Genomic DNA, 26,855 nt, shown 5'->3' with positions numbered 1-26,855 from the left:
TGTGATGCAAGTAGCCCACGCAATCAAAGATCTGCTGATATCAAGGGTAGTGACCCTGGGAAATGTGCAGGTCATAGTGGATGGCTTTGCTGCAATGGGATTCCCTAACTGTGGTGGGGCCATAGACGGAACCCATATCCCTATCTTGGCACCGGAGCACCAAGCCGCTGAGTACATAAACCGCAAGGGGTACTTTTCAATAGTGTTGCAAGCACTGGTGGATCACAAGGGACATTTCACCAACATCAACTTAGGATGGCCGGAAAAGGTGCATGACACTCACATCTTCAGGAATTCTGGTTTGTTTCAAAAGATGCAGGAAGAGACTTTCTTCCCAGACCAGAAAATAACAGTTGGGATGTTGAAATACCTATAGTTATCCTTGGGGACCCAGCCTACCCCTTAATGCCATGGCTCATGAAGCCATACACAGGCAGCCTGGACAGTAGTCAGGAGCTGTTCAAGTACAGGCTGAGCAAGTGCAGAATGGTGGTAGAATGTGCGTTTGGATGTTTAAAAGTGCATTGGTGCTGTTTACTGACTCGCTTAGACCTCAGCAAAACCAATATTCCCATTGTTCTGCTTGCTGTGTGCTCCACAATATCTATGAGAGTAAGGGGGAGACGTTTATGGTGGGGTGGGAGGTTGAGGCAAATCGCCTGGCCGCTGGGTATGCGCAGCTAAACACCAGGGCAGTTAGAAGAGCACAGGAGGGCGCGGTGCGCATCAGAGAAGCTTTGAAAATCAGTTTCATGACTGGCCAGGCTACGGTGTGAAAGTTCTGTTTGTTTCTCCTTGATGAGACCCTCCCCTTGGTTCACTCTACTTCCCTGTAAGCTAACCACCTTCCCCTCCTCCCTTCGATCACCGCTTGCAGAGGCAATAAAGTCATTGTTGCTTCACATTCATGCATACTTTATTAATTCATCACACAAATAGGGGGATAACTGCCAAGGTAGCCCAGGAGGGGTTGTGGAGGGGGGAAGCACCGGGAGGGGTGGTGGAGGAGGGAAGGACAAGGCCACACAGCACTTTAAAAGTTTAAAACTTTAAAACTTATTGAATGCCAGCCTTCTGTTGCTTGGGCAATCCTCTTGAGTGGAGTGGCTGCATGGCCGGAGGCCCCCACACCGCATTCTTGGGCATCTGGGTGAGGAGGCTATGGAACTTGGGGAGGAGGGAGTTGGTTACACAGGGGCTGTAGCAGTGGTCTGTGCTCCTGCTGCCTTTCCTGCAGCTCAACCATACGCTGGAGCATATTAGTTTGATCCTCCAGCAGCCTCAGCATTGAATCCTGCCTCCACTCATCATGCTGCCGCCACCTTTCAGCTTCAGCCCTCTCTTCAGCCCACCACTTACTCTCTTCAGCCCGCCACCTCTCCTCCCGGTCATATTGTGCTTTCCTGACATTGTCTGCCTCCACACATTCGTCTGTGCTCTGTCAGTGTGCGAGGACAGCATGAGCTCAGAGAACATTTCATCATGAGTGTGTTTTTTTCGCCTTCTAATCTTCACTGGCTTCTGGGAAGGAGAAGATCCTGTGATCCTTGAAACACATGCAGCTTGTGGAGAAAAACACAGGGACAGTGGTATTTAAAAAGACACATTTTATACAACAATAGGTACACTCTTTCACGGTAAATCTTGCTGTTAACATGACATACATAGCACATGTGCCGTTATTACAAGGTCGCATTTTGCCTCCCCCCACCACGTGGCTAGCCCCTTCCCCCTCCCCGTGGCTAACAGTGAGGAACATTTCTGTTCAGCCACAGGCAAACAGCCCAGCAGGAATGGGCACCTCTGAATGTCCCATTAAGAAAAGCACCCTATTTCAACCAGGTGACCATGAATGATATCACTCTCCTGAGGATAACACAGAGAGATAAAGAAAGGATGTTGTTTGAACGCCAGCAAACATACACTGCAATGCTTTGTTCTACAATGATTCCCGACTATGTGCTACTGGCCTGGAGTGGTAAAGTGTCCTACCATGGTGGATGGAATAAGGCTGTCCTCCTCAGAACCTTTTGCAAAGGCTTTGGGAGTACATCCAGGAGAGCTGCGAATGCAAGGGCAAATTAATTATTAAACAGGCTTGCTTTTAAACCACGTATACTATTTAAAAAGGTACACTCACCAGAGGTCCCTTCTCCGCCTGGCGGGTCCAAGAGGCAGCCTTGGGTGGGTTCGGGGGGTACTGGCTCCAGGCCCAGGGTGAGAAACAGTTCCTGGCTGTCGGGAAAACTGGTTTCTCTGCTTGCTTGCTGTGAACTATCTACAACCTCATCATCATCATCATCTTCCTCATCCCCAAAACCTGCTTCCATGTTGTCTCCATTGAAGGAATCAAACAACACGGTTGGGGTAGTGGTGGCTGAACCCCCTAAAATGGCATGCAGCTCATCATAGAAGTGGCATGTTTGGGGCTCTGACCTGGAGCGGCCGTTTGCCTTTCTGGTTTTCTGGTTTGCTTGCCTCAGCTCCTTAAGTTTCACGTGGCACTGCTTCGGGTCCCTGTTATGGCCTCTGTCCTTCATGCCCTGGGAGATTTTGACAAATGTTTTGGCATTTCAAAAACTGGAACGGAGTATGGATTCCTCTCCCCATACAGCGATCAGATCCTGTACCTCCCGTTCGGTCCATGCTGTCATCTCCTTCTCTTTTAAGTAGCTGTCCTTCATCTTTTTCCTGTTCCTAACATATTTATACAACTTATTATTATTGCCTTTTACATCTCATGCTAGTTGTAGCTCACTTTGAGCCTTAGCCTTTCTGATTTTATCTCTACATGCTTCCACTATTATTTTGCACTCATTCATAGCAATTTGTTCACATTTCCACTTTTTGTATGATTCTTTTTTGATATTCAGGTCATTAAAACATTCCTGATACAGCCATATTGGCCTCTTAGTGTTCTTATCTCTCCTTCACAACAGGATAGTTTGCTTCTAAGCCTTTAATATTGTCTCTAAGAAACTGCCAGCTCTCCTGAACTCTTTTTTCCTTTAGATTTTCTTCCAATGGGATCTTAGCTACCAGTTCTCTGACTCTATCAAAGTCATCCTTTGAATCCATTGTCCTTATTCTGGTACTCTCACTCCTTTCTTTCCTTAGAATCACGAAATATACGTGTTTCATGATCATTTTCACCCAAGCTCCCTTCCACCTTCAGACTCACAACCAAGTCTCTCTGTTAGTCAGAATGAAGTCTAAAATGGCTGCCCTCCCAGTTACTTCCTCCACCTTCTGAAAGAAGTTGTCTCCAACAAAACCTTATTAGACATTTTGTGCTTTGCCCCATTACTACTAGACCTCCATTATTGCTGTGAATCTTAAAATATGATAATGGTACTAAAACTGTATGTGACCAGGTGAGTGAGAGAAGTTATTTCATATTCAGTTATAAGACTTTCATGTGTGATTGCATTAATCTAAGTTGTATTGGAATAAGTGGAACATTTATTAGATGCCTTATAATGCTTGAAATCAATGGGATGGCAACACAATGGCAACAGATAAGAATACCTATCTGCACACAGCAGAGAGACACTGGGGGCAAGTTGTTAGCTTCCAAGATCCTTTATCTTGTCTCCAACATGCTGTAAACCCAATAGTGTAATGCTAGGAACTACCAGATCAAAGGGCAACAAACCATTTAAATGTGTTTTGATTCCTGGAATGGGGCTTCATTTGTGAGCAGCTGTCTAGGGAGAAAGGCTGGCACAGACAGGCTCTGAGGAATAATCTGAAGGAATTTCCCCTCCCCACATCAGATCCTGACAATGGTAAGCCTTACACAACAACCAGATGTGTATAGTATTCTTTATTGTTTTTAAGGTATGTGTCACCAGCTATTGGTTGAGAACTCCTGGTGTAGACAACCTAATAGCTGTCAGTAGTTAGGACTTCTTTGATACAAAATGATTTTTGAACAAATAACCAAATTGTGTGTATTAAATGTCCAAATGTGAATTTACTCTATTGTCTGTCTGACTTCATAGGAGTAATCATGACCTATCAAGTATTTAGATGTTGGTTTTTCCTTTGTGTTTTTGTTTTTAAATATATCTTTAAAATTAATATAATTGAAGTAAATTCACAAAAAAATGTAAATTAGGAAGTCTAGCTCCTTCTTTAACACAATCTGTTGTGCCTACATGGTGTGCTAACAGGAAATCTCAAAAGTGGCTGATATTTTGTATAGCTTGTATATTGCAGTACCACCTCACCCAAAGATTCTCCTTTTGTGCAAAACAAGGGGAAATAAATTCTGTTCTGCATTTACAAAATAGAGCAGGGGTAGGCAACCTATGGCACGTGTGCCAAAGACGGCACACGAGCTGATTTTCAGTGGCACTCTCACTGCCCGTGTCCTGGCCACTGGACCGGGGGATTCTGCATTTTAATTTAATTTTAAATGAAGCTTCTTAAACATTTAAAAAACCTTATTTACTTTACATACAACAATAGTTTAGTTATATATTATAGACTTATAGAAAGAGACCTTCTAAAAACGTTAACATGTATTACTGGCACACGAAACCTTAGAGTGAATAAACGAAGACTTGGCACAACACTTCTGAAAGGTTGCCGACCCCTGTTCTATATTAATATGCCTAATAAGGAATCTGTTTGTCAAAAAATATTTCTTGAATCTTTTTTGTTGTCTGTATTATTACAGACATACTTGCTGACAGGTATTTTCAAATAAACTACCAAAATAATTGCAAATGTCAGGATTACATTGTGTTAATTTTGATGAATAAAATAAGCAGAATTTTGCAGAATTTTAAAATATTGTGCACAGCATTTTTAATTTTTTGGCACAGAATTCCCCAGGAATAGACTTTCACAAACTGTCAAATTTACAAAAAACTTAGTAAATGCTGAGCAGGATATATTCCAAATTTAAAAAAAATGGGAGATATAAACACATTTTAAATACAATTTATTTTTATTACCTGTTTTCTACAAGAACTGGAATAAAAGGATGTGGAAAATTCATTATTGAGGCTGATACATTAAACATCTGGCAGAAGGGGGACATGAGACATTCACCATACAATGATGTATTTATGGAGATCCTACCTCAATGTGTTATTTCTGCTTCTAAGAAAACGATATGTTTAAGATTCAATTTTTATTACCAAAAAAATAAGAATCAACAGAGCTTTTCATAATAAAAAGTTCTAAAGCTCCTCTTTACCATTTCCTTGATGATGTAATTATCCTTTGAAGAGGTATCCTCAGTTGTTGTGGTTATGAACATTAAAGGAAGGTAAGAGACTACCAGAAGGTATTCAAGAACACTTTCACCAGCTGAGTTCTAAAGCCTGCAAAAATGGAATATAAGGCAACTAAATATACATAAGAAAATAAGAATTGTGTGCTTCGTGTTACTTTGAACTTTGGCACAGGTCTTAAAACAAATGCAAATATATAGATGTTTTATGCAATCTAAAATCATAACTTTCTCTGCAAACTGTAGTTTGTGATTTTAAATATTTTTATACAATTCAAGGATTCAATCATGCCATTTATAACACTCAGATGGACTGTTGTGCCCCTACAGACTTTACTGGGGTTCTACAGAGGCACAGCAGTCTGTCCATGTGTTATAACTTGCAGGCTCATAGTCTAAATATGAAAATTATGTCAAAATACACTGGCTTTTCCTACCAGATGCATTTAACAAAGTCCAAATGAAAGGAAATATCCTTATAAAAGCATGACAAATTTACACATAAAAGAGACACTAATTTTATATTTATATATATTTTTTTATTTAAATTACAATACTGTTTTGGTGAACCAATCGTAACAACTATGATATCCCTACTCCAAAATAAATATTTTAATTGGTAAGTGAAATCTATTGAATTAATTTTTCTATTGCAGATATTTCCAATTCTAATTGAAAATAATAATTTTCGATTATATATCATATTTGATACATTTTTGATAATTTTATTCTAGTTTTGCAATTATAGCTAACATTTAGCTACTGGATAATTGCATTTTTGAATGAATATTTCACTAAATGTTCAGTACTAATTTACTCCCTCTTTTACATGTACCTCTTGTCTGCAAAGACCTCATATTATTCTTTCCAATGTTGCAATTTTTCATGTTAAATTCCTTTGTTGTTCAACTGGATCTTATAAAAAAAACCCTACTGTATCCAGCATTAAAGTTAATTTACTTTCCTTTGAAATTTCCTGATCAATTTGATTGAGTTTCTTACATTATTAATGTTACTATTAAGGCAATAATCTATACAAATCTTTGGTCTTTTTGTATTATGAGGTATGCAGTAGTCTAAAGAAAATGAAAAAAGAAAAAAAATCTGTTGAGTACATTAGCATCCACAGGATACAATTATTTCTAACAATTACAGAATACCTGAATATACTAGGCTGCCCTGCAACCTTCCAATCAGAAAATATCTTTTAAAAAACACTTATTACATATTACCTCAATTTCATCATTACATTTCAATTCACAGCTAGCAGTTACATCTTACAAAACAAAATAAAGAATATTACATTTCTTTTATATATAAAAACTGTATCTTGTGTCCAAAGAGTGTGCTTAAGTAAGTCATTAAATTAATGCAAGGATTTTCCATCTCGTTTTCCACAAATTTTGGCAAACTTTCTCCATTTTCTCAATTGACCTCCACATAAAAATAAACAGTGCAGCATACTGGAAGTGGCATTATACTTTATGCCCCTTGACATTTCCATTCTGGTATCTCAGTGGCTCCACATCTTCACTATGAAAGCACTTTACCAAAAGATGCTTGATTTTTCACCAGAAAGATGTTTTTTGAAATTGTAAGTGTTTTCTTCTAATTGGTTTACCTGTTAACCAGATGAAATAGAAATTATTAAAACCATTTTAAGTGTCTTATTTTCCTGATGTTCACAGGTTAATGTCAAATGGGGAAATCAGCACACATTCAGTTGATCAAAATTCAAAAATGAAGTGAAATTAAAAAAAAACTGCACAAATCTGAGTATAAGAAAAAACAATGAGAAGTCCTTGTGGCACCTTAACAAATTTATCTGGGCATAAGCTTTCGTGATCTAGAACCCACTTCATCAGATGCATGGAGTGGAAAATACAGTAGCAGGTGTAAATTCACAGCACATGAAAAGATGGGAGTTGCCTTACCAAGTGGAGGTCAGTCTAACGAGACAATTCAATTAACAGCAGCCAATTAACAGATACCAAGGCAGGAAAAATCGCTTTTGTAGTGGTAATGAGAGTGGCCCATTTCAAACAGTTGACAAGAAGGTGTGAGTAACAGTAGGGGGAAATTAGGTTTTGTAATGACACTGTTTCAATTTCTTTTCATTTCAACTGAATTCAGTACTACCAAATATTAAGCTACATTAAGTATATATGGACTTTTAATTTCTTAAAACTCATTAATTCTTTAGTACAATAATTAACATAACTAACAAAACTCATTAATTTGTTAGTGTGTTAAGGACACTTAGTATTCTTTTATTTCCAAGCTACCTGTGTTGACTTCATAGGATAACCTTTGTTGTTGTCATTAGAAATCCTACCATTCATATTCATCTGAGTAAGACGACATATGCAAAAATCTTTGAATGTGTTACACATTCTATATCATGAGATAATTACGTTTTGATTCTTCACAGTAAAGTTTGTGTCACCAAACAGGATTGGAGGGGGAAATGTTTTTGTTTCTACAGTATAACAGTGATAGATTGATGCTTGCTGATTTCTTTGAAGAGACTTTATGCAAATTCCATCAATTTGCATGAAGTCACTGTACTGTTAACTTTAGTAATAAATTTCAGCTAAAAACTAAAGCTACAGTATATCTTTTCAAATGGTCCTCGTTGTATTTTTGAAACTACCATTGTTGACCATTAATCAGAGAAAACTAAGTTACTTTTCAGTTTCAAAAGTTTTATTAGGCATTCATCTACTAGAGGAAAGTATTCCAAATGCTTCTAACAACAGAGGAGAAATAAATAAGGGATTAAACACTCACCTCAAATATCATACACTGTTTTTTTAAATATTATATTCTAGTAAGGGACTTGACATAAATAAAAAGGGTACAATACAATACATGAGAGTGACTTAATTGCCTTACTGTATCAACTGTGACTATTTCAGGTTGCTTTTTAAAATTATGTTCAACAATAAGAAAAATGCACTATGGCTTTTGTGCTGTATCACATGCACAGGTGAAAATGAGTGCAAGAAAATTTATTTTAAAGCTTTCTTGTTTGACATACAAACTATTTTTAAAACTCTATTTAACAAATACAGAGCAAAGATGTTATTAATAAAGAAAAAACAGAAATTTAAGATTAATGCCCAAGCTGAATAACTTAGAAATGTGTGTTACAGTGGGACTTGCATAAGATGTATGGAAACTGCTTTAATAAAAAACTAGATTAAAAGAAGTTTTTTTACTCTGCCTTTTTGTTTTTAAGCATTTGGCATACAGGACTCTGAAGGTCTTCAATGCTCTCTGCAATTGGCTTATTAAGAGTTTCCGGAAGAAGAAGAGTCAAGAATCCTGCTGATACTCCACTGATTCCAAACACCATGAATGGTACAGATGGGTGAAGAGACTTCTGAAATTAAAAATCAGTGATAAAAACCCAAAATTAACTCATGCCCCAGTATATTTCTAAAACTATTGCAGCATTATTTGTTCATGTTTCATAAATATATTTCAATTAATTATACACAAAAACAAGTTATATCAAAAGATCTGTTCTTCACAGCATTCTTGTATGTAATATCCATTAACAACAATGGTAATTATTTAGACATACATTAAGAAAAGAACAAATCAAAAACTCACTATACAAGCAATTATTCCGATCAAAATCTCCATTATGAATGTTTGCAAGCCAAAGAGCATTCAGGTACTAACTAGGTATCCATACAAAATGTGCTTACAAAGACAGCAGCAGCAGATAAATACTAGGTAACTCACTTAATGTAAAAGATAAAATGTTAATTTGCTTTTTTCTCAAAGGAATGAAATTTTATAAAAAGATATACTGTTTTGTAAATACAGAAAAAACAACCCCAAAACACACAACAACCAGAACACCCTCTCTCATTATTTAAGTCTGGAATTTGACTATATCAATATACTGTAATTAAATAGAGCTTAAATATACATTTGCAGAGGTATGTATAAGTATCCCTTGTAAAAGATCTACCTGCCATGCCAGAATCATGAAAGCAATTCTGAGATTATTCCAATAAACTAGAAGTCTTAGGGGGAAAAGGGTCAGTAATTAACATGAATAAAATAAAAAGTTAACTTACCATGGATGGCACAAATGGAGCCAAAACACCACCAACTCTGCAAGTCATTGAACAGACACCCAAGCCAGCATTTCTGTACCAAAGGGGGGAAAAAGGATGTGTAGTTTCACAACGTGATATGATTAGAACGAGCCCTTAACAAGTAATTCTATTGTCAGGTATCATCCAAGGTTTATTTTTCTTTTTTAAATGAAATTTATACAAATACTTTTTAAAATGTCAATCCATGACTCGAGACAGCCTGACAATGGTTGGGGTTTGGTTTTTTTTGGGGGGGAGGATAGAGGGGAATCAGTCTATTAATGTAATTAATATAAGTTCAGCAGGTAAATCAACTGTGTAACAGTAAAAATTACTATAACCAGCCAATGGAGAAAATATCCAACCTATCTCCCAAGGATATCCATGCCAAAAAACCCATCCTTGGATGCAATCCAGTACTTCCCAAAAGTCTGAACAAACAGGTAGGCTTTACATCATGCTCTAGAAATCAATAAATGTGGGCTACTCTGGACTGGGCTACAGAATGAATTCCAAAGTTGACAGGAACCTCATGGAGAATGATCTAGCAACTCCCTCCCTTATACACTGAGTAAACTCCAGCTTAAGGACCTCTAATGGAATATCTCACAGGAAGAGAGGCAGTCTCTGCGACAGGCAAGGTCCTAAGTCATTTAAGTCTTTATCAATCAAAAAGAAAACCTTAAAGTTCACAAAGAAGCCAGTGGCCTGTCAGTGCAGATCCTGGAGCACCAGTGTATCATGTTCCTAGAGAGATACACCAGGTACCCAACCGCGCTGCTGCATTCCACTCAGTTTTCAAATTAACTTTAAAGGTACAACATCATAAAGGGTACACTGTAATAGGACATGGATAAGCGTAGAAAGGTCCACCTCAGAAATAAATGGTTGCAACTTCCTGATCAAATACAAATTCTTTTTGGGCCACTGCAATTACATGACTACCTAACGGCAGCTGGGAGGTCTATTAATACCACTGGTTGTGAACCTGAGTGACAGAGAATAGACACAGATGCTATTATCTTCAACAAATCTTTCAGTTGCTTCTCCCAACCTATCATCACCTCAGTCATATCCAGTCTGAGCTTCAGCCTGGTTGTCCTCATTTCCCTAATCTCAACCACAACCTGGCTACATCACTGAACCACAGCTAATGGATTAAACAAGACAGATATAAAATTAGTGATAGGTCACCAACATACCAAAATGACTGAGGTCCAGGTCTTCTCCTCACTAACTTCTAAAAGCCCTTTACCCATGTTGAATAAAACAGATAACTGCAAAGAACCTCATGGAAGCCCACACAAGAGTAACTTTGGGTTTTAAAAAAGAAGCAATTCACTACTATCCTCTGGCATTCTCCCAAAAGAAAAACAAGGAAGTCCACTCAGAACCTCTGCATCTACCCCTCTCAAGTTTTCAGGAAAGCCAATAATGCCTCAGGCAATGGTACCACAAACAGCTGGCACATCTAACAGCAGCAGTGTGGACATCTGATCTTTGGCCATTGCCAGTAGGAGTTCTGCCAACAAAACTCAGGGCAAACCCATGTCTTCTCCCAGGATTACATGGGTCAAAAATTCTTAATTCTCATCCTTTATCAGGTATGGTTAATATTCTCCCAATCACTCTAGATTACCACCAGCTCCAAACACCTCCTTTCTCTGACAGAATCCATACAAAGAACAAAGAACAACCAGTTAACATATTGAACAAAAAATCATAATAAAATGAATCTTTCCTCTCTTTTCCATAAACCCTAGGTCTCTCAAATCCAGAATGTTAGTGGATTTTGTAATGATAATGGGGGAGAACACAGCCTTCTAAATGCAAAATACTTACTTCTTTTGTATGCAGATGAAAATATGAGTCAATTAAAAAATTAGTACTTAACTAACTTAATCCAAAATTCAACAGAATGTTGCTCATGTAAAACACTGTCACTACAACTCAGAGAACTGAATCCATTAGCATTCCAGAATAATTTGGGGAATATTTTCTAACATGGTACATTTTGTTCTGGCTGACTAGAACCTCCATTACCTCAATAATGTATCTACTGCAGGAACTATCAAAACTGAAATGAAGGATTATGGTTAATAAACAAAGTATAGAAAGCCTATGCCAAAGCAAACCATGGATAAAAAAGGCAAGTGTGTTTTGAAGAACAAACATATCTACCATCCTTCTCCTCCATTGTTTACATAAAAATTTTATGACACCTTTCAGACCATTGTGAAAGCAAGTCTTCAGATGCCATCTCAGACAGTCTAAAGGCCTGATTCTCAGATCAGTGTAATTCCAGAGTAATTACACTGTAGTCAACAGAATTACACTGGTGTAAAACCAGTGTGAAATCAGAATCAGGCCCTAAATGTTGTTCTAATTAGAGGTCATCTAAAATTCACCTGTCAAGTTTATTGGTTTAGTTCTACTATATCATTTATACATCAGGATTGTGGAAGCACCATATAAAGCTTCTCACAGTCAAAAGTGGTGGTAAGCTTATTATATCCAATTTATCTATCAATCATATACGTAGAATTTAGTGGCAGGTAACTGAAAACCAGAAGAACATTTAACATTTCAGTTCAGTGGATACAAAAATTCATCAAGCAAAAAGGAAATCTGTTCCCCACATTCTTAAAATTGATTATTTGCAAATGCTTGAGTTTCATATACAAACAAGAAATAAGTATTGATAATATACAGTTGTCTATGTGGTTGCATCAGGGTGAATGACAATCCATCCAAAGGAGTTTAAAAAAAATGTTAATACATTAACGTTTATTGGTCCAACTTCTATTGGTGAAATAGAAAAGCTTTTAAGCTTCAACAGAGCTTTTCTTCAGGTCTGGATAAAGCTCTGTGTGAGCTTGAAAGCTTGTCTTGTTACCAACAGATGTTGGTCCAATAAAAGATATTACCTTCCCCACCTTGTCTCTCTAATATCCTGGGACCAAAATAGCTACAACAACACTGCAACCAATAGATTAACTGGAATTAACAGAGATTGCTTCACTGCCTAAATATTCAGATAAATTGGTGTTTAATATTCTGGGAGGTTCACATATAAATATTTTCTCCATGGTTTTATCTTAATGAATTCTAATGATTTGTTCCACGCATCTGAGAGTTTACACTACATTACTATTGATGAGGCTGAAGATCTTGCTACAAACATTCTGTTCACAGTATGTACTCTTAAAGGGTAAGGTGCTAAAACATATTCTCAATAAACAGAGTACTCATTTTCTGAAAAACTGTATACCCTATATTTTATTAGGCTCTGAAGAATCACTGACTGATATGTTTAAGAAGATTAAAAGAACAAAGAAAAATGATCTCTTATCAGCAAAGACCACAACAGTCTAACGGTGTTCCTGAATGATTTTGTCCTGTTAAGATAGTACCAATGCCCTTACTACAACTAGTGTACATAGCTTAGTTTCCCCATGGTTGAGTGAGGCTTTGGGAAGAAAATTGGGAGATGAATAAACTGATTCATATGAACTTTAAACAACTTTGGGCAAGAGGCCTGAGAGCAATCCTGTCCTTAGAAAATCATGTGTAGTAAGATGAGGCCCTGAAACATAAACCTTTTGGTATCAGAGGCACGGTATGAGACCTACGGCCTGAGCTAAAGTAATGATCAAGACTTTGCTGACATAAAGCAAAGTTAAGCTGTGGGCCAGAGGCAGGCCCTGCTCACAGAAGCTGGCAAGGAAAGGGCTGATGTTGCATAAAGATATGCTGTTGCATAAAGATATATCTAAAATGCATTAGATACCAGAGCCATACACAAATGGAACAAGAACATTCTTATACCGTCCACATAGATAGCAAGGACAGGGGCAAAAGGCTAGTATGATGGACAGAGTTGTTTTGTTCGAATCAACATGTATAAGGTAAGAGGCGGCACCTTACTGCGTAGAAGCATGGTGCATTGTTACGTAAAGGGGTTGCACCTCACTACGTCAGGAGTGTTATGTAACTTGTTTGTATCTGTGTATAAGAATACATCCCTGGGGTGGCGGTGTCTTTTGTCTGGCGTAGGGGGCAGTGGAAATTCCCGCCACTGACTGAGCTGAGTCCATTGCCAGGGAGCACAAATTCATAGTATGCCCTGTAGAGTCTATAGGGAACTATTACTGTGCCTCGTTTGACAATAAAACTGGCCGATGTTCCTTCGTACCTTACTGGAGTCTGTGGTCATTGGGGGTTCTCTAGGGGTCTGCTGTGTTAACTATCTTCACAGAGCTGGGGCAGCACACAGAAGGAACACGCACGCAGCTGACTGTTATCATCATCGAACAAGAGCAGAGCACCACACCGGTAGCTACTGACAACATCACGTATAGTGGGGACCTGACATAAGGGCCTGAATCTCCCAAACCCTTCAAACTGAAGTAATGGCTCCAAAAAAGTCTTCACTGACAGGTGATATAGTGAACAGGTTGCTAAGGGCTCAAAGTAGAGGACGCATCAACCTCATTAATGCTATACTGAGGTCCCAAAAGGGAGCAGACTACTGAACTAGAGGAAAACCATCAATAAAAGCCTTTTAGGAATCTAGCCATCGGAGGGTGAGAAAATACAGTGATGACAGCCCTGGAGAGGAGGGTGATATGCAGATATTGCTATTAGATGGATTGTTGTGGAATTAATGCAAAGATTGTTTCAGAGCTAGTAAATAGTCCAAAAACAGTGTTGAGAAAGGAGCCAGCTGGTGCTGAGATGCCCAAATAGAAAAACCTTTTCCACTTCAGCTTTCTAAGTCAGTCTAGATGAGACTTTCCTGCTTGGGAGCAGAATGTTCTTTACTTCAGCTCAATAAGTTGTTTCAGTGGATATCAGCCAGTCACATCTAGGCCGTCAGACATAACTATGATGGGTTTGGATGGAGAATGACCACTACTATTCTGCAAGACTATGTCAGGCAGAGCAGAGAAGGTGACTGGGGCTGCACTAAGAGGCTGGTGAGGAAGGCTGACCTCTTACAATAACCTGCTGTGGTCATCTTCCTCAGATCAACTCATGAACAGACTATGGGCAGACGTGGATCACTTGTCTCTAAACGTGTGGTTATCTCTAGCAAGCACTTGGTGAACACCCTCAGTGCTACAGAAAGACTAGAGGACAGGACTCTGCACTAGAAGTGAAACATTCAAACCAAGAATATGAGGTATATTCTGTGAGCTAGATGTTGAGACATCGAAGGTACAGGGGTAGGACTTCATCCCTCTTTCTTGTTTTGAATGAGAAAATAATGGGGGATAAAAATCAGAATCTCATGACAGAGGCTCCTGACGAGGGACGGGGAAGGTGGGTGGGCATGGTGGTAGAGAGATATTAGAACATGTACTGTACAGATTGCTAACAAATCTCATGGTATTCCCAGTCCAGGTGTCCAAAAAAAAGGCAGCTGCAGAAAGTGATAAGGTTTCAGAGTAACAGCCGTGTTAGGGTGTAGCAAGGCAGTGAACTTCAAAAAGTTCTGCTAGGCTTTCAACAGTGGTGTAGAAACTGCCGTTCAGAGGACGATGTCAAGTGGGTTGTAACTGAGAAAAGTATGTTGCAACCTCTTTATTCCTCAGTGGCTCTGATGCCTTCTGTGAATTAAAATGAGGTCACTGTCCACCATACTATCTGAAGGAAGTTTTAGGTCTGGCTTGCTTACTCCTTGGATAGAGTATACAAGCCCAGTGAGAATGCAAAAGTAGCTCTAAAGTCCTTTAATGAATGGCTTTATAAGTTTTTGACTTGAAGAGATTGTGGCCCTCAAACAGAAGACCTGCTATGGTGGTTTGGACCTCGCTAGATATTCCTCATGACTGGAGCCAGGAGGATCTTTGCATCACCTCAGATAGCTACCTCCCCCGCACCCCGGGCCAGGCTCTCAGCTCCCAGCTCTCTGCCACAGCTGGGTGACAGCCCACATGCTCCCAGATCCCCGCTCAGAGCCTGGCGGCTGCACTGGAGTCCAGGAGCCACCCAGACTCCAGGCATGGAGCTCACAGCAGTAATTACTGCAGTGGTTGTAAGACGACCTACGTTTCTAGTGTAGACGTGCCCTAGTCTCCTCAGGAATGCGGCTACCAAAGACATATGTTTTGTGAAAACTTGAGGAGCTGCCGACAGGCTAAAAGGAGCACAGTGGATTGGTAATGTGAGTGCTTCACTGTGAACCTGAGAAACTTCTGTAACCTTAAAATATTGCCACATGAAAGTAAGTGTCTCTTAAGTCAAGGGAAGAATACCAGTCCCCATGTCTGGATAGGGGAAGGTACTGATACAGAGACAGAAGGAGGAGATTGTCTAGGCCTATAACCCCTACTCTTCTTTCTCTGCAGGTCTGGCTGAGGAGCAGGTCCAGAATAATGGTGGGTCTGCAGCATGGGCAGGGAGGCTAGCCCTCCCAGCCCCACCACCTCTATCCGAGGCTCCCCCACAGTGGCTAAAGTCCCAAACACCCCCATCCCAAAGAAGCCCCAAGGTGTGCCCCTGTGGCTGGAGCTCCGAGCACCCCCTCTGCCTTCCTATGGCCGGAGGAGCCCTGGGCCAGCTGGAGCCCCGGGCCAGCTGGAGCCCCAGGCCAGCTGGAGCCCTGCCAGCCACACCACACCTCCTCTCCTGAGACCCCAAGCCACGCAGTGGGAAAAACTTATGTCTCTTCTGAGGAACCTGAGCTTTTTATATGTGCCATACAGCTTCCAGGGCAGCTGAGGAGACAGTATGTGTTATGTAGCTTCCTGGGTTCATCAGTAATCTCCTGGAGTTCAGGGAGATTACTAATGAACCCAGGAAGCTAAGTAGCACATGCAGCCTCCTCAGCTGCCCCAGAACATGCATGTCGCATAATAACAAGCAAAAACTTTCTCACAAATTCCGCAACTGGCGTCTAGCAGCCACAGCTGTGCCAGGGAAGGCTTAGCCTGCACTGGCCTATTATACCCACTGTCTATGGTCTGCTGCAGGTAGAAGTGCTTCCTGGAAGGTGCTGGAGTATACAATCACAGGGACTTTAAGGTTGCCCTCAAATCCTTCAAGCCACTGAGCTTAGAGACTGCTTGCTCTGAAAAGAGCAAGGACCCTTCAAAGGGCTGGTACTGCAAAGTTTGTTGGACCTGCAACCAGGCACTCCTGCACATGGCCACTGAAGAAACCAGGGACCTGGTCATCAAGTCCACTGCATGCAGAGCACCTTGCAATGAAGCTCTTCAACACAGATTTCCCCTCATCCACTAATGAGAAGAACTCCTGCCAGCTTCTTCTGGGAGCAGGTCTCTAAACTTGGGCATAGAATCACAGACATTAAAATCATATCAGCCCAAGAGAACATGCTGGTTGGCAATTCTAAATTGCAACCCGCCCCAGTAGAATAAATTTTTTTACTAAAGAGATCTAATTTTTTGCATCTTGATTTGGGGGTCACGCTTGGATGCCCATCATTCCCTCTCATTGGTCATGGATACCACCAGCGAGCCTGGGGGTGGGGGAGATGAGAAAAGGAGAAACTCAAATCCCTGTGTTGGCACATAGCATTTGCACGTGGTCCTCTTGAGGTTGGGGAAAGAGACGAAGATCTGCCAGAGCGCCTTAATGGGGTCCATAATTCCCCGTTGAGGGGCAAGGCCACTCTGGAAGGACCTTCTGTTGCCAAAATATGTTGTGGGGGTGTAAGAATTCTTTCACTTACTCCACCTGGATGCCCAGGTTCAACGTCACCCTCTTTAACAACTCTTGGTGTGCCATATAGTCATCTGGGGGATGTGAAATGCCTCCTGAGGAGACTACCTCATTGGGAGAGGATTAAGAGGAGCCCGGTGCAGGTTGGGACTGCTCTTCCTCAATCACTTGTCCAGCGGGGTCCACCTGAGCCAGCTCTTGGTGCCTAGTACTGGGCTTGTTGCCAGGCTCAGGAACTGGTGTTCTCTGTTGAATAGGTGCTGTATGCCTCTCCGAGGCCACTGAAAAGGAATGCCTCGAATATGGTCTGGAAACCGGGAAGGGGGATGCCACAGATTCCAAAAAGGCCACTGGACAGGTTTAGGACCCCAATGACCTCCTGGCCACCCACTCGATGGTGCTCCGTCTGAAGGATCCATGGCAGGGTAAGTAGTGCCTCAGCGGGGAGTAGTGAGAGCAGCTGTGAGGTTGGGAAATGTAGGATTCAACCTCTGAATCAGAGCAGGATAACTCTCCTTCGGTTGACTGATGGTGCCAGTGACTGATGCCAAGTTGGAAAAGGAAGCAATGTAGTAAGTGTTGCAGGCTTCCCCTTTGACAGTACTGAAGGATGAGCCATACGAGGCAATCAGGGCTGACCTGGCACAGAGTCCTGCAGTGATATTGTTGCAGCTCCCAGGTCTGTCGCTACCGAGAGCACAGACCCCTGTACTGTTGGCAATATCAGTATTGAAAAGCTCAAGAGATCTCTGGCAGCCACAAATGTCTCCAGCATAATCAGTACCAAGATGGTGTCAGTACAGCGTGGTGCTACAGATGTGGAAGGTGCTCCTTCAGGCTCCAGACTCAACAGTACCTGCCTCAGTCCTGGAGTCAACAGTCCCTGTTTCTGCATTGCCAGAGAAGAGATGTGCTTGGACTTTGGCAGCATTTTACTCTTAACTGCACTTCTAGCAGATTTCAGTCCCAGAGATCTATTCTCAGCAGTCTACTTGGAGGCTTTATGCCTCTTCTTAGGCAATGGAGAGGGTGAGCAGTGTTAGGACTCAGGCAAGCAGGAGATGTATTCCTCACTGAAGCCAAAGCACTCAGTGCAGAGTCCAACTGACCTGGCTCTGACGGAGGTCTCAAGCCTGCCTCCATAAGTAAAAACGTTAGTCTCTCTTCATGGCCCTTGTTTGTGTGAGGCTTAAAATTTCTGCAGATCTGGCAGTGATGCCAAACACAAACTTCTTCCAAACACTTCAAGCAGCCTAGGTGTTGGATGCTCACAGGCAGCAGCTTACTGCAGGAAACACAGGGGCTTGAAGTTCAGTGACTGAGGCAACCCTCTGTACCAGGTATTGGATGAAATCATCAGGTGTGGTAACACTTAATCTAACTACACTAATAACTAAATAATAACTTTAATAATACTATAAAACCATTTACAATAAAATCTAGAAAGAGCCTACTGAGAATCCTTGCAAAGGCAAGGCCGGGTGGTAAGAAGAAACTCAAGGGGCTTGAAGTCAGCTGGACCCTTTATATTGGTGCCCAGAGGGGCATGACAGCTTGAGCTTGAGCCACCCCAACAGGTTTCACTAAGGGAAAAATTTCCAACAAGTGTAAGCGGAGCGCACAGACACCAAGAGTGGAATGCCTCAGTGCAATCACTCAAAGAACTTCTGTTTCATGAACTACTTTGAGATTTTGAAATATGGCTTAATTTCAAATCTGAACAAAACCCAAATTATTCAAAATTCTCTGAAGGAAAATTCCAGAAAAAATTGTTTTGGATTGAAACATTTTGTTTCAGCAGAACTGATTTGTTTTGGCTTTGACTTTTTATTATTACATATTATCTTCTAATTTATAATACAAAAAAGAAAAACAAAGTAATTTCTAAACAAAAACTGATTTTTTTGGTTTTACTTAAAATTTCTGTGAAAATACAATTTCACAGAGTTTCAATTTTGACCAAGCTGTATTTTCCTTCAGAAAATGTTCTGTCAAAATGTTTTTATAACCAAACCTATTAATACCTATCTATGAAAAATTAGTATGAACTAGTACAAATTTTAATTTTTTATAAAGCCAAGAACCAAACTAAAAGTTACAGTAACACAAACCGTAACAGAGTCACAGAGAAGCACACGGACACTGCAAGGGTTCACAGGTGATAAGAAGGATCTAAGTGACAATTGGGCCTGCCTCTACACTTTATGACCTGGGAGTGGAGAGGTGGAGAAAAATCTAGGGTTGGGGTGTGGCTGCAACAGACACTCCTGGCCAAAAGAATCGTCTTGCATATGCCTGGGGTGCATGTGCACCCAATAGTAGAATTGATATGAACAATCATTTGAAGAAGAAACAAGTGTCCTTAGTGGGTACTGTAGCTTTGTGTTGGTTCTAGTAAACTATATTCCTAGAGTTAGTCATTTTTTGCCATTGTTTCTGTTATAGGATTAGTCTCTGGACCAGCAGACAATGCACTTTTGTTTTCTTTCTATAATTTCTGGATGCTGGGAGTCTTTGGCACTAAATAGGTGTTAACTGAACTTAAAACCTGCATGTATTTTACAAGTAATAAAATTGAAGAAATGGATTATACTATGACATCTCTGGTTTCCTCTAAGATTTTAAATTTTTGCTTTTGAACAAAATATTTAATTTAACATACAGCATAGTTACACTTCAATATAAAATGGGGAAAGGAATACTGAAGATGTCTGCAAAAGTTCATAATACCACGAGGTGGTGCTAAAGTTTTGTTTTCAAATTAACCATCTGGCACAAAAATTGAAGTACTAGTGTGACATTTTTCTTGAATAAAATAATGAAAATATTTGAAACTGATTAAAATATCAAGAATATATAAACATATTCATATGTTAGTGACATAATCACTAACCTGTAAGTGAAAACAGTTTTAGTATGGGACGTGCGATGCAATAGCATACTGTTTTATTAAATGTAATCAAATTTCAAGAATGAAGATAGTTTAGAAAAATGGTACTCTTCCTCTCCCCACCGCTACACTCCACCTCTCCAAACATAATATTTGGTTATTTCTGTTCCAGAAATAAGTGTACAGATTCTCCAGGGGGACAGAGCTGTACCTGATTAACTGCCCCCCTCCCCCCCCCCAGCCCCCATCACAAAGGACTTATTTCAATTACAATTGAGTATTGGTATAATTCTCAGTAAACATGAGCTGTTGCATATCTGGCAATAGCAGCAATATGACTTCGGAAATAAAATTTTTAAACCATGTGATCACTGTGAAACAAACGAAAGCCAAGAAATTAAAACTTATCATTCCAGGCTTAACTCACACAATTCAGACTCAGAGAATGATAAGTACAGGATGAGGAGGCAAACATTAAAAATACACAAAATTTTTGTAACAAAACCCAAATTTAACTAGTTTTTAGGTAAGTTAGTTATAAACCTAAAACTTGGCCCAGGTTTTCAAACACAGGGATTTGTTTCATGTAAAGCTTCTCCCATGGTCTGTGACAGAAATTGCAAAATCCTGAAGAGTCAGAGTGTGCAGATCTCCTTCAATTGTGGTATCTTATAAGCTGAGAATTACTATGAACCTTTAGTGCTAAGTGCAGTTCAAGGTGTTGATGACCACTTTTAAAAGTTCTGGCTCTCCTATGACCACCCTCAACTCAATGTTAACACACTTACTATTAGCTGGGATACTTCTGTTGTAGTTCCTAGCTTATAACTCTCCAGGAGCATCAGTGGGTTTTCCTGAATGGAGGGCCTCAGCCTATGGAATTTGCTCCCATTGACTGTCCCCTAGAGCTGTAGATTCATGTATTTCAAAGCAGAACAGCATCTCTTCGGTGTGCAGCCAGCTCTAATGAGCTGTAGGGAATTCGATAGCAATAGAGCTTGGAACAGCAATGACAGCAGATCAGGCAGAGGCTCAGCCAAAGGGGTTTTAACTACCACGTTCTCCTGACCTCTACAGCTAATGAAGTCAAACTGATTTTTACTATTTGAACTCTGAACATTATTGTCTGGTGTTTGGTCCAACCTCTTCCAACCCCTCTCTCTCACATTCCTTCCACGAACAGCCTCACTCCCCTTGTCTGCTGTCTGCTGCTCCTTCCTTCCCCATTTCACTCAGCATCCCTAACTCCTTTCTTACTATTTACTCATCTCCTACTGCTATTTCTCCCTACCCTCTAATAAAGGAAAAAGAAAAGGAACTAACAAGCAGTGTGCCTACCATATTCCTGAGGACTTTGCTTATATGTGGTTGCCCCTCACCTCTTTTCTCCTTACTTATTGTTTTATTGTCCTTTCTGACTGTAAGCTTTCTGGAGAAGGACTCATATCTTCCTTTATGTTTGTTTACAAAGTGACAAGCACAACAGGGCCCAAATTCTGACCAGCATTTTTGGGGCACTACTCCCATATAAATGATAATATTTTGGTGGCATGGGAAAAAGGGGGAGAACAGGAAGGGTATTGTGTACTTCATTTCTGTAACTTGGCTGATAACTTACTCTTGATAACAGGTGTGATAATTCACAATAGGTTGACAAAAAACTATGTAATATATGGTGCGGTTTTCAGTTCATTTGTTTGCATATTATACTTCTGTAAAACAATGTGTGGTTGCTAAGGCGCCATATAAATTATTTGTTAAAAATATTTAATTAAATAACATGAAGGTATAAACAAGTAACTGTTTTTCAAAAGACATCACATAATTACTACATAGGGGACTTTAATTATACAGCAGTGTTATAAGAACTCAGCTTTTTATTGCATGTGCCATACTGAAGAATTAAGTTAAAATGTTCTTCCATCATGTCAATTATGGTATTTTGTATAAGAGCAAGACAAGGGAGAAGTCATGGAGTAGAAATTTGTTTTTACGAATAAGAATTTTACTAGTAAAATTATTGATAGAAATAGGAAAAATATACCTAGGATTATATTTAAGGAAGGATTTTTATTTTACCCCTGGTGTAGAACATGTGTCTGACATAAAAAGTATATTCAAGTCATAAATTTTATTATCAGTTGCCTTGATAAGTGTGAACTCATGTTATTTTACTAAAAAATTAACAAACAGAAATTAAAATAACCCAGCCACTAGTAACTCCTTTTGTGTGAAAACTGTTTACATTTACATACATGCTATATCAACTGTTTCAGACTCTTTAGCCTAACTAAAAGAAGACTGAGGGGAGATATGATTGTTCTCTATAAATACATCAGACAGATAAATACCAGGTAGGAGAAGGAGTTATTTAAGTTCAGCGCCAATGCTAACACCCAAATAGATATAAACTGACCATCAATTAGTTTAGGCTTAAAATTAGACTTCCATCAGAGGAGTAAAATTCTAGAAGAGCCTTCCAAGCGGAGAAGTGGGGGCAAAAAAAAATCTAACTGGCTTCAAGGATGAGCTTGATAAGTTTATGGAGGGTATAGTACGATGAAACTGCTACAATGGCATGTAGTTGATCTGCGACAACTATTGGCAAATATCTCCAACAGCCAGTAATGGGACACTAGTTGGAGAGTGTTCCGAGTTACTACAGAGAATTCTTTCCCAGCTACCTGGCTGCTAGATCTTGCCCACATGCTCATGGTCTAACTGATCACCATATTTGAGGTCAGGAAAAAATTTACCACCAGCTTAGACTGGCAGACACCCTGGGTTTTTTTGCCTTCTGCTGCATCATGGGGCATGGATCACTTGCAGGTTTAAACTCATCTGAATTGTGGGTTCTCTGTAACCTGAAGTTTTTAAATCATGATTTGAGGACGTCAGTAACTCAGCCAGAGGTTATGGGCCTTTTACAGGAGTGGGTGGGGCAAGATTCTGTGGCCTGCAATGTGCAGGTCAGACTAGATCAGGGGTTTTCAAACTTCATTGCACTGCGACTCCCTTCTAACACCACAAATTACTACACGACCCCAGGAGCAGGGAGTGAAGCCTGAGCCTATCTGAGCCCTGCCACCCCAAGTGTGGAAGCCAAAGCCAAACCCTGAACCCCACTGCCCCAGGCAGGGTGGGGGGCAAAGCCGAAACCCAAGGGCTTCAGTCCCAGGCAGTGGGGTTCAGCTTCAGCCTCAGGCTCCAGCAAGTCTAAGACAGCTCTAGTGACCCCATTAAAATGGGGTCTCTACTCACTTTGGGGTCCAGACCCACAGTTTGAGAACCACTGGACTAGATGAGCATGATGGTCCCACCTGGCCTTAAAGTCTATGAATCTAAATGTTTTCATTTGAGCCAAGATTAACAATTCAGTAATACAAATTTAAACAAATCATTAGCCAGAAGTTACATTTCCTACGTCAAAAGTTATTCAGATCTAAATTTTCAATTACCTCACTACTGTTGGGTAGAGTTCAGAAGTATATATATACACTATATTGAAGGCAGCACTGACGGTCAATTTTCCGCACAAGGCTAACAGAGTTGGACTGAAGAATAAACCTTTGGAAGAGAGAAAATAAATAAATGTGACTATAAAGAAATATATACACTTTTCTGGTTTTTTTTGTACTAAGTTGAAAACATGGTCTTTTTCAACAGACTTAAACACAAGTATAGCATTTACTCTTTGCTACTGAAGTTTGTTCTTCCAGTGTAAAAGCTATCTATCCTATCACTTACCAAATATCCTCCTGAACTGGGATAGGAAGGAATTAAAGACCTCTTTCCTGCAAAAAAAAAAAAAAAAATTCCCCTACAGTCCACTAATTAAGTGTAGACCTTTTTTAAAAAATTATTTTAAACCACTTGTAAATGGGTTTCGCATAGTAATATTTTTATACATTTATTGTCTGACCTTTGCATTCCCTGTGGGATCATAAATTGATGCCCTAGCTGATATACTCAAATTTATGATGCTACTGCACCACATATACAGGACTTCATCCCACTGACAGATGTCTTTCTGGCAACTAAAATCCCTGCCTCCAGAGAAAACATATATTCTGTCATGTGACTAAGATGTATATTTCTGACCAAGAAGTCTCCCCCAATGCTTTTGGGAAACCCAAGGTTACTAGCAATAATAATGACGAGAGAGAGAGAGAGAGAGAGAGAGAGAGAGATGCACACACAGACACAGAGAGAGAGAGGGAGGGACAGAGAGAGACAAACACATACACATGCACACAAGAAAAGGTGGGACTTTTTAAGGTAAAAATGAAATAAAAACATGAATGTATTATGACAATACAAGTACAAAATCATGTATTATGTGACTGAATTCATAAGCCTGTTCAATCAAAAGGCATAATTTTCTAAAAGGAAAAGCTTGAAATTCTGTAAGTAAAAACAAGAATATTGTAATTGATACCCTAATCTACTAACTAGATAGGCCTACTACTTACTCCCTTGTATTTTTCTTTAGATAATGACACTTTTACCAACTTATTTGCCTTTCACTAAACACACACTCAATTGATACTACATTGACTGGAGAAGAGTGCAGATCTTTTAAAATCTGAAAGAATTAAGTTTAACTCTCCTGTTAACATGATTTTACTTCCACCATTTTGATAAAACAAACTATGACACAAACTCATTTGTAAAAAGATGTTTTGGGTAGAAATCTGGATCTTCAATTTTACTTGCTAGAAAAAAAGGAAGAAAGTCAGAATTATGTTCCAAGAACTGTATTTCAGATTCTTCCTCCAGTTCTGGGTTCAACTTATTTGGATCAAGTCATGTTGGCTAATTATTGGAAAAGATTGTTTCTCAATTGTTTATTTTGTCCTTGTATGATTCCAATCCTTTTTAACTGGATCAAGCCAGATTTCTACTTGAACTGAAATACTACGCTCATCAGCATATACACTGGAACTCTGAAACTTCCTTCAATTGCTTTTCCAAGTTTCATGTCTTCTTGCAGAAACCTTTGTAATGTAAAGTGGATACAAAGATTATTTTAAAAAATCCTCCATGCGCTCAATGCAAATTTCAACATACATCTAATAGCTGGATGCAAACGCAGAAACCCAGTCTTCCTGATAGTTACTCTGTACTGGTGCACTGAGCGTAACTGAGAAACTGGGGCATCAATTTTCTTTTTTTCAATCAACAAATCATGAATCTGATGGTAGCTGCAGTGCATTTTAGAACTTCAATTATTACTGCTTTTTCAGTGAGGCTTAAATGATGTGCTGAACAGCCATACATTAGACATTTAGGATTATTATACCCGAGATGTTATCGTGTTATTGCTGAGGCAAAAGACTCACTTGCCATATTTCCCTTTGCATTCCTGGATGGCATCGTTAGCAACTCTGACACAATTTTCCATGGCCTTTTTTCCAGAAGTAGAATCAACAGTATTAAACACATTTTCTCCTGAATGGATGTTGGTAGCCATCAATGAGGCAATTCTAATTTTCAACCAGCAACCTCACATCAAGTGTCAACGTGAAACCTTCCAGTTCTTCCTTTATTTCTTCACCTGAAGCATCTAGTGGCGGCCTTGTGAATTTAAATCTGTCTGGAGGAATACATCCAAAGGGAAGTTCTTCAAATATTTCTGAAAATGGGTAATTTTGTGCTACTATTTTGGGCAGAATTTTGTGAAAATGATGTTAGAAAATAAGAACGTTCCAAGTTTCTTATCAAGCTCAAATATTTGCCATTCAGTTATTTTTTATGGTATAATCACCAGTTGGTTGATCTTTGCCATTTTGTGTGTGTCAGAGATGACCAGAGATTGCTCATAAATGAAGTTGATATTAAGTAGCTGCTGGAGCACCGGGAGTGGGAATGGTCACCATGACTATGCTTTTATGATAATGGCATCAAAAATGTTGCACATGAAGTGTCATCATACACATTAAGGTTTTGCTCTTCTACTTCAGTAGGCAAAGTTTCATTCAGTGGCACTTTCCATCTTGAAGAACCCAAATATATATTTACATTTTACTGTAGAAGAACTATCCATGCAGGATAGTGTAGCTCTCAAAGTCCCTATTACACAGATTAAAACTCTGACTGGCACTTACGGTCAAACACTAGGAAAAACGTCCCAGGATATGATTAATTCAATATGAATTGCTTTTTAAAAAAATTTCCCTCCCAGATACACAAAATAACTTTCAACTTCAATAGACCATTGACATCAGTGGAAGAGCTGTACAAGTTAAAAGAACATTCATGTTGTATACTACCACGCAAATCTGAGTAAAATAATTTTCTCCTGGTTGGAACTTGCTACCTTTGTTCACCAGAGTCCATTACAAGAGATGAAAATGGAGGAAGCTGCTCCTACCTCTTAGAATTATTTTTGAAATCAAATAAAATTATAGCTTAGTTTGCCCCATCTTCCAACTCAAAGTTCCTATGAATGAATGTCTTAATCCTAAAGGAATGGGAAGAAAGAGTGGAGGGGGAACTATAAGAAAGTTCTAATTGTGTTTTAATTTTAAAAATAAGTTTTTAAATTGACCAATAGACATCATCTTTAATGGCTGAAAAGCTGTAATTTGTCTTATTCCACGTGTGAAATTATTTGGATCTATTTTGGTTGATAAACAAGCTGAGCTACCTAGAAATCAAGTTTCTAATAGATGAGGACATGCAGTGCATGTGTTTAGTACCTAATTATAATTTTAAATCCACTATAATAAAAATCAAGATGTTTTTTGTTAAATACTTCAAGGAATGCAGACTGAGGCTAATAAAAATTGCTTTGTTCTAATAACTACAAGGTCAGATTAGAGAGGGAACAATCCTCACTTCATGCTGGGAACTGAATCAGACTGTATGATGCTGGGAGCTGAATGGTATAACTGACTACAAATATTCTGGGCCC

The 26,855-nt window shown here is 39.5% G+C and overlaps 1 protein-coding gene across 5 annotated transcripts in view; it reads right to left on the bottom strand.

Moving 5' to 3' along the window:
• Positions 1-2,363: 2,363 nt before the first annotated feature.
• Positions 2,364-26,855, bottom strand: part of LOC125639309 (solute carrier family 22 member 15-like) — a 66,783-nt gene continuing 42,291 nt past the window's right edge. Inside the window, exons 8-12 of one of the 5 annotated variants that reach the window (XM_075130829.1) lie at positions 23,398-23,506; positions 9,340-9,412; positions 8,472-8,630; positions 5,210-6,866; positions 2,364-2,543 (exon numbers count right to left, since the gene is read on the bottom strand). In XM_075130829.1, coding sequence (XP_074986930.1) covers positions 6,792-6,866; positions 8,472-8,630; positions 9,340-9,412; positions 23,398-23,506 — 416 coding nt within the window. In that variant the 3' untranslated portion in view covers positions 2,364-2,543; positions 5,210-6,791. Of the gene's footprint in view, positions 2,544-5,206; positions 6,867-8,466; positions 8,631-9,339; positions 9,413-23,397; positions 23,507-26,855 lie in introns of those variants that run through there. The other 4 variants (XM_075130828.1, XM_075130826.1, XM_075130827.1 and 1 more) reach the window with 4 other exon arrangements.

The sequence above is a fragment of the Caretta caretta genome, chromosome 7, assembly GCF_965140235.1.
Source record: "Caretta caretta isolate rCarCar2 chromosome 7, rCarCar1.hap1, whole genome shotgun sequence".
NCBI lineage: Eukaryota > Metazoa > Chordata > Testudines > Cheloniidae > Caretta > Caretta caretta.
This window is presented reverse-complemented; position numbering and strand designations above follow the sequence as displayed.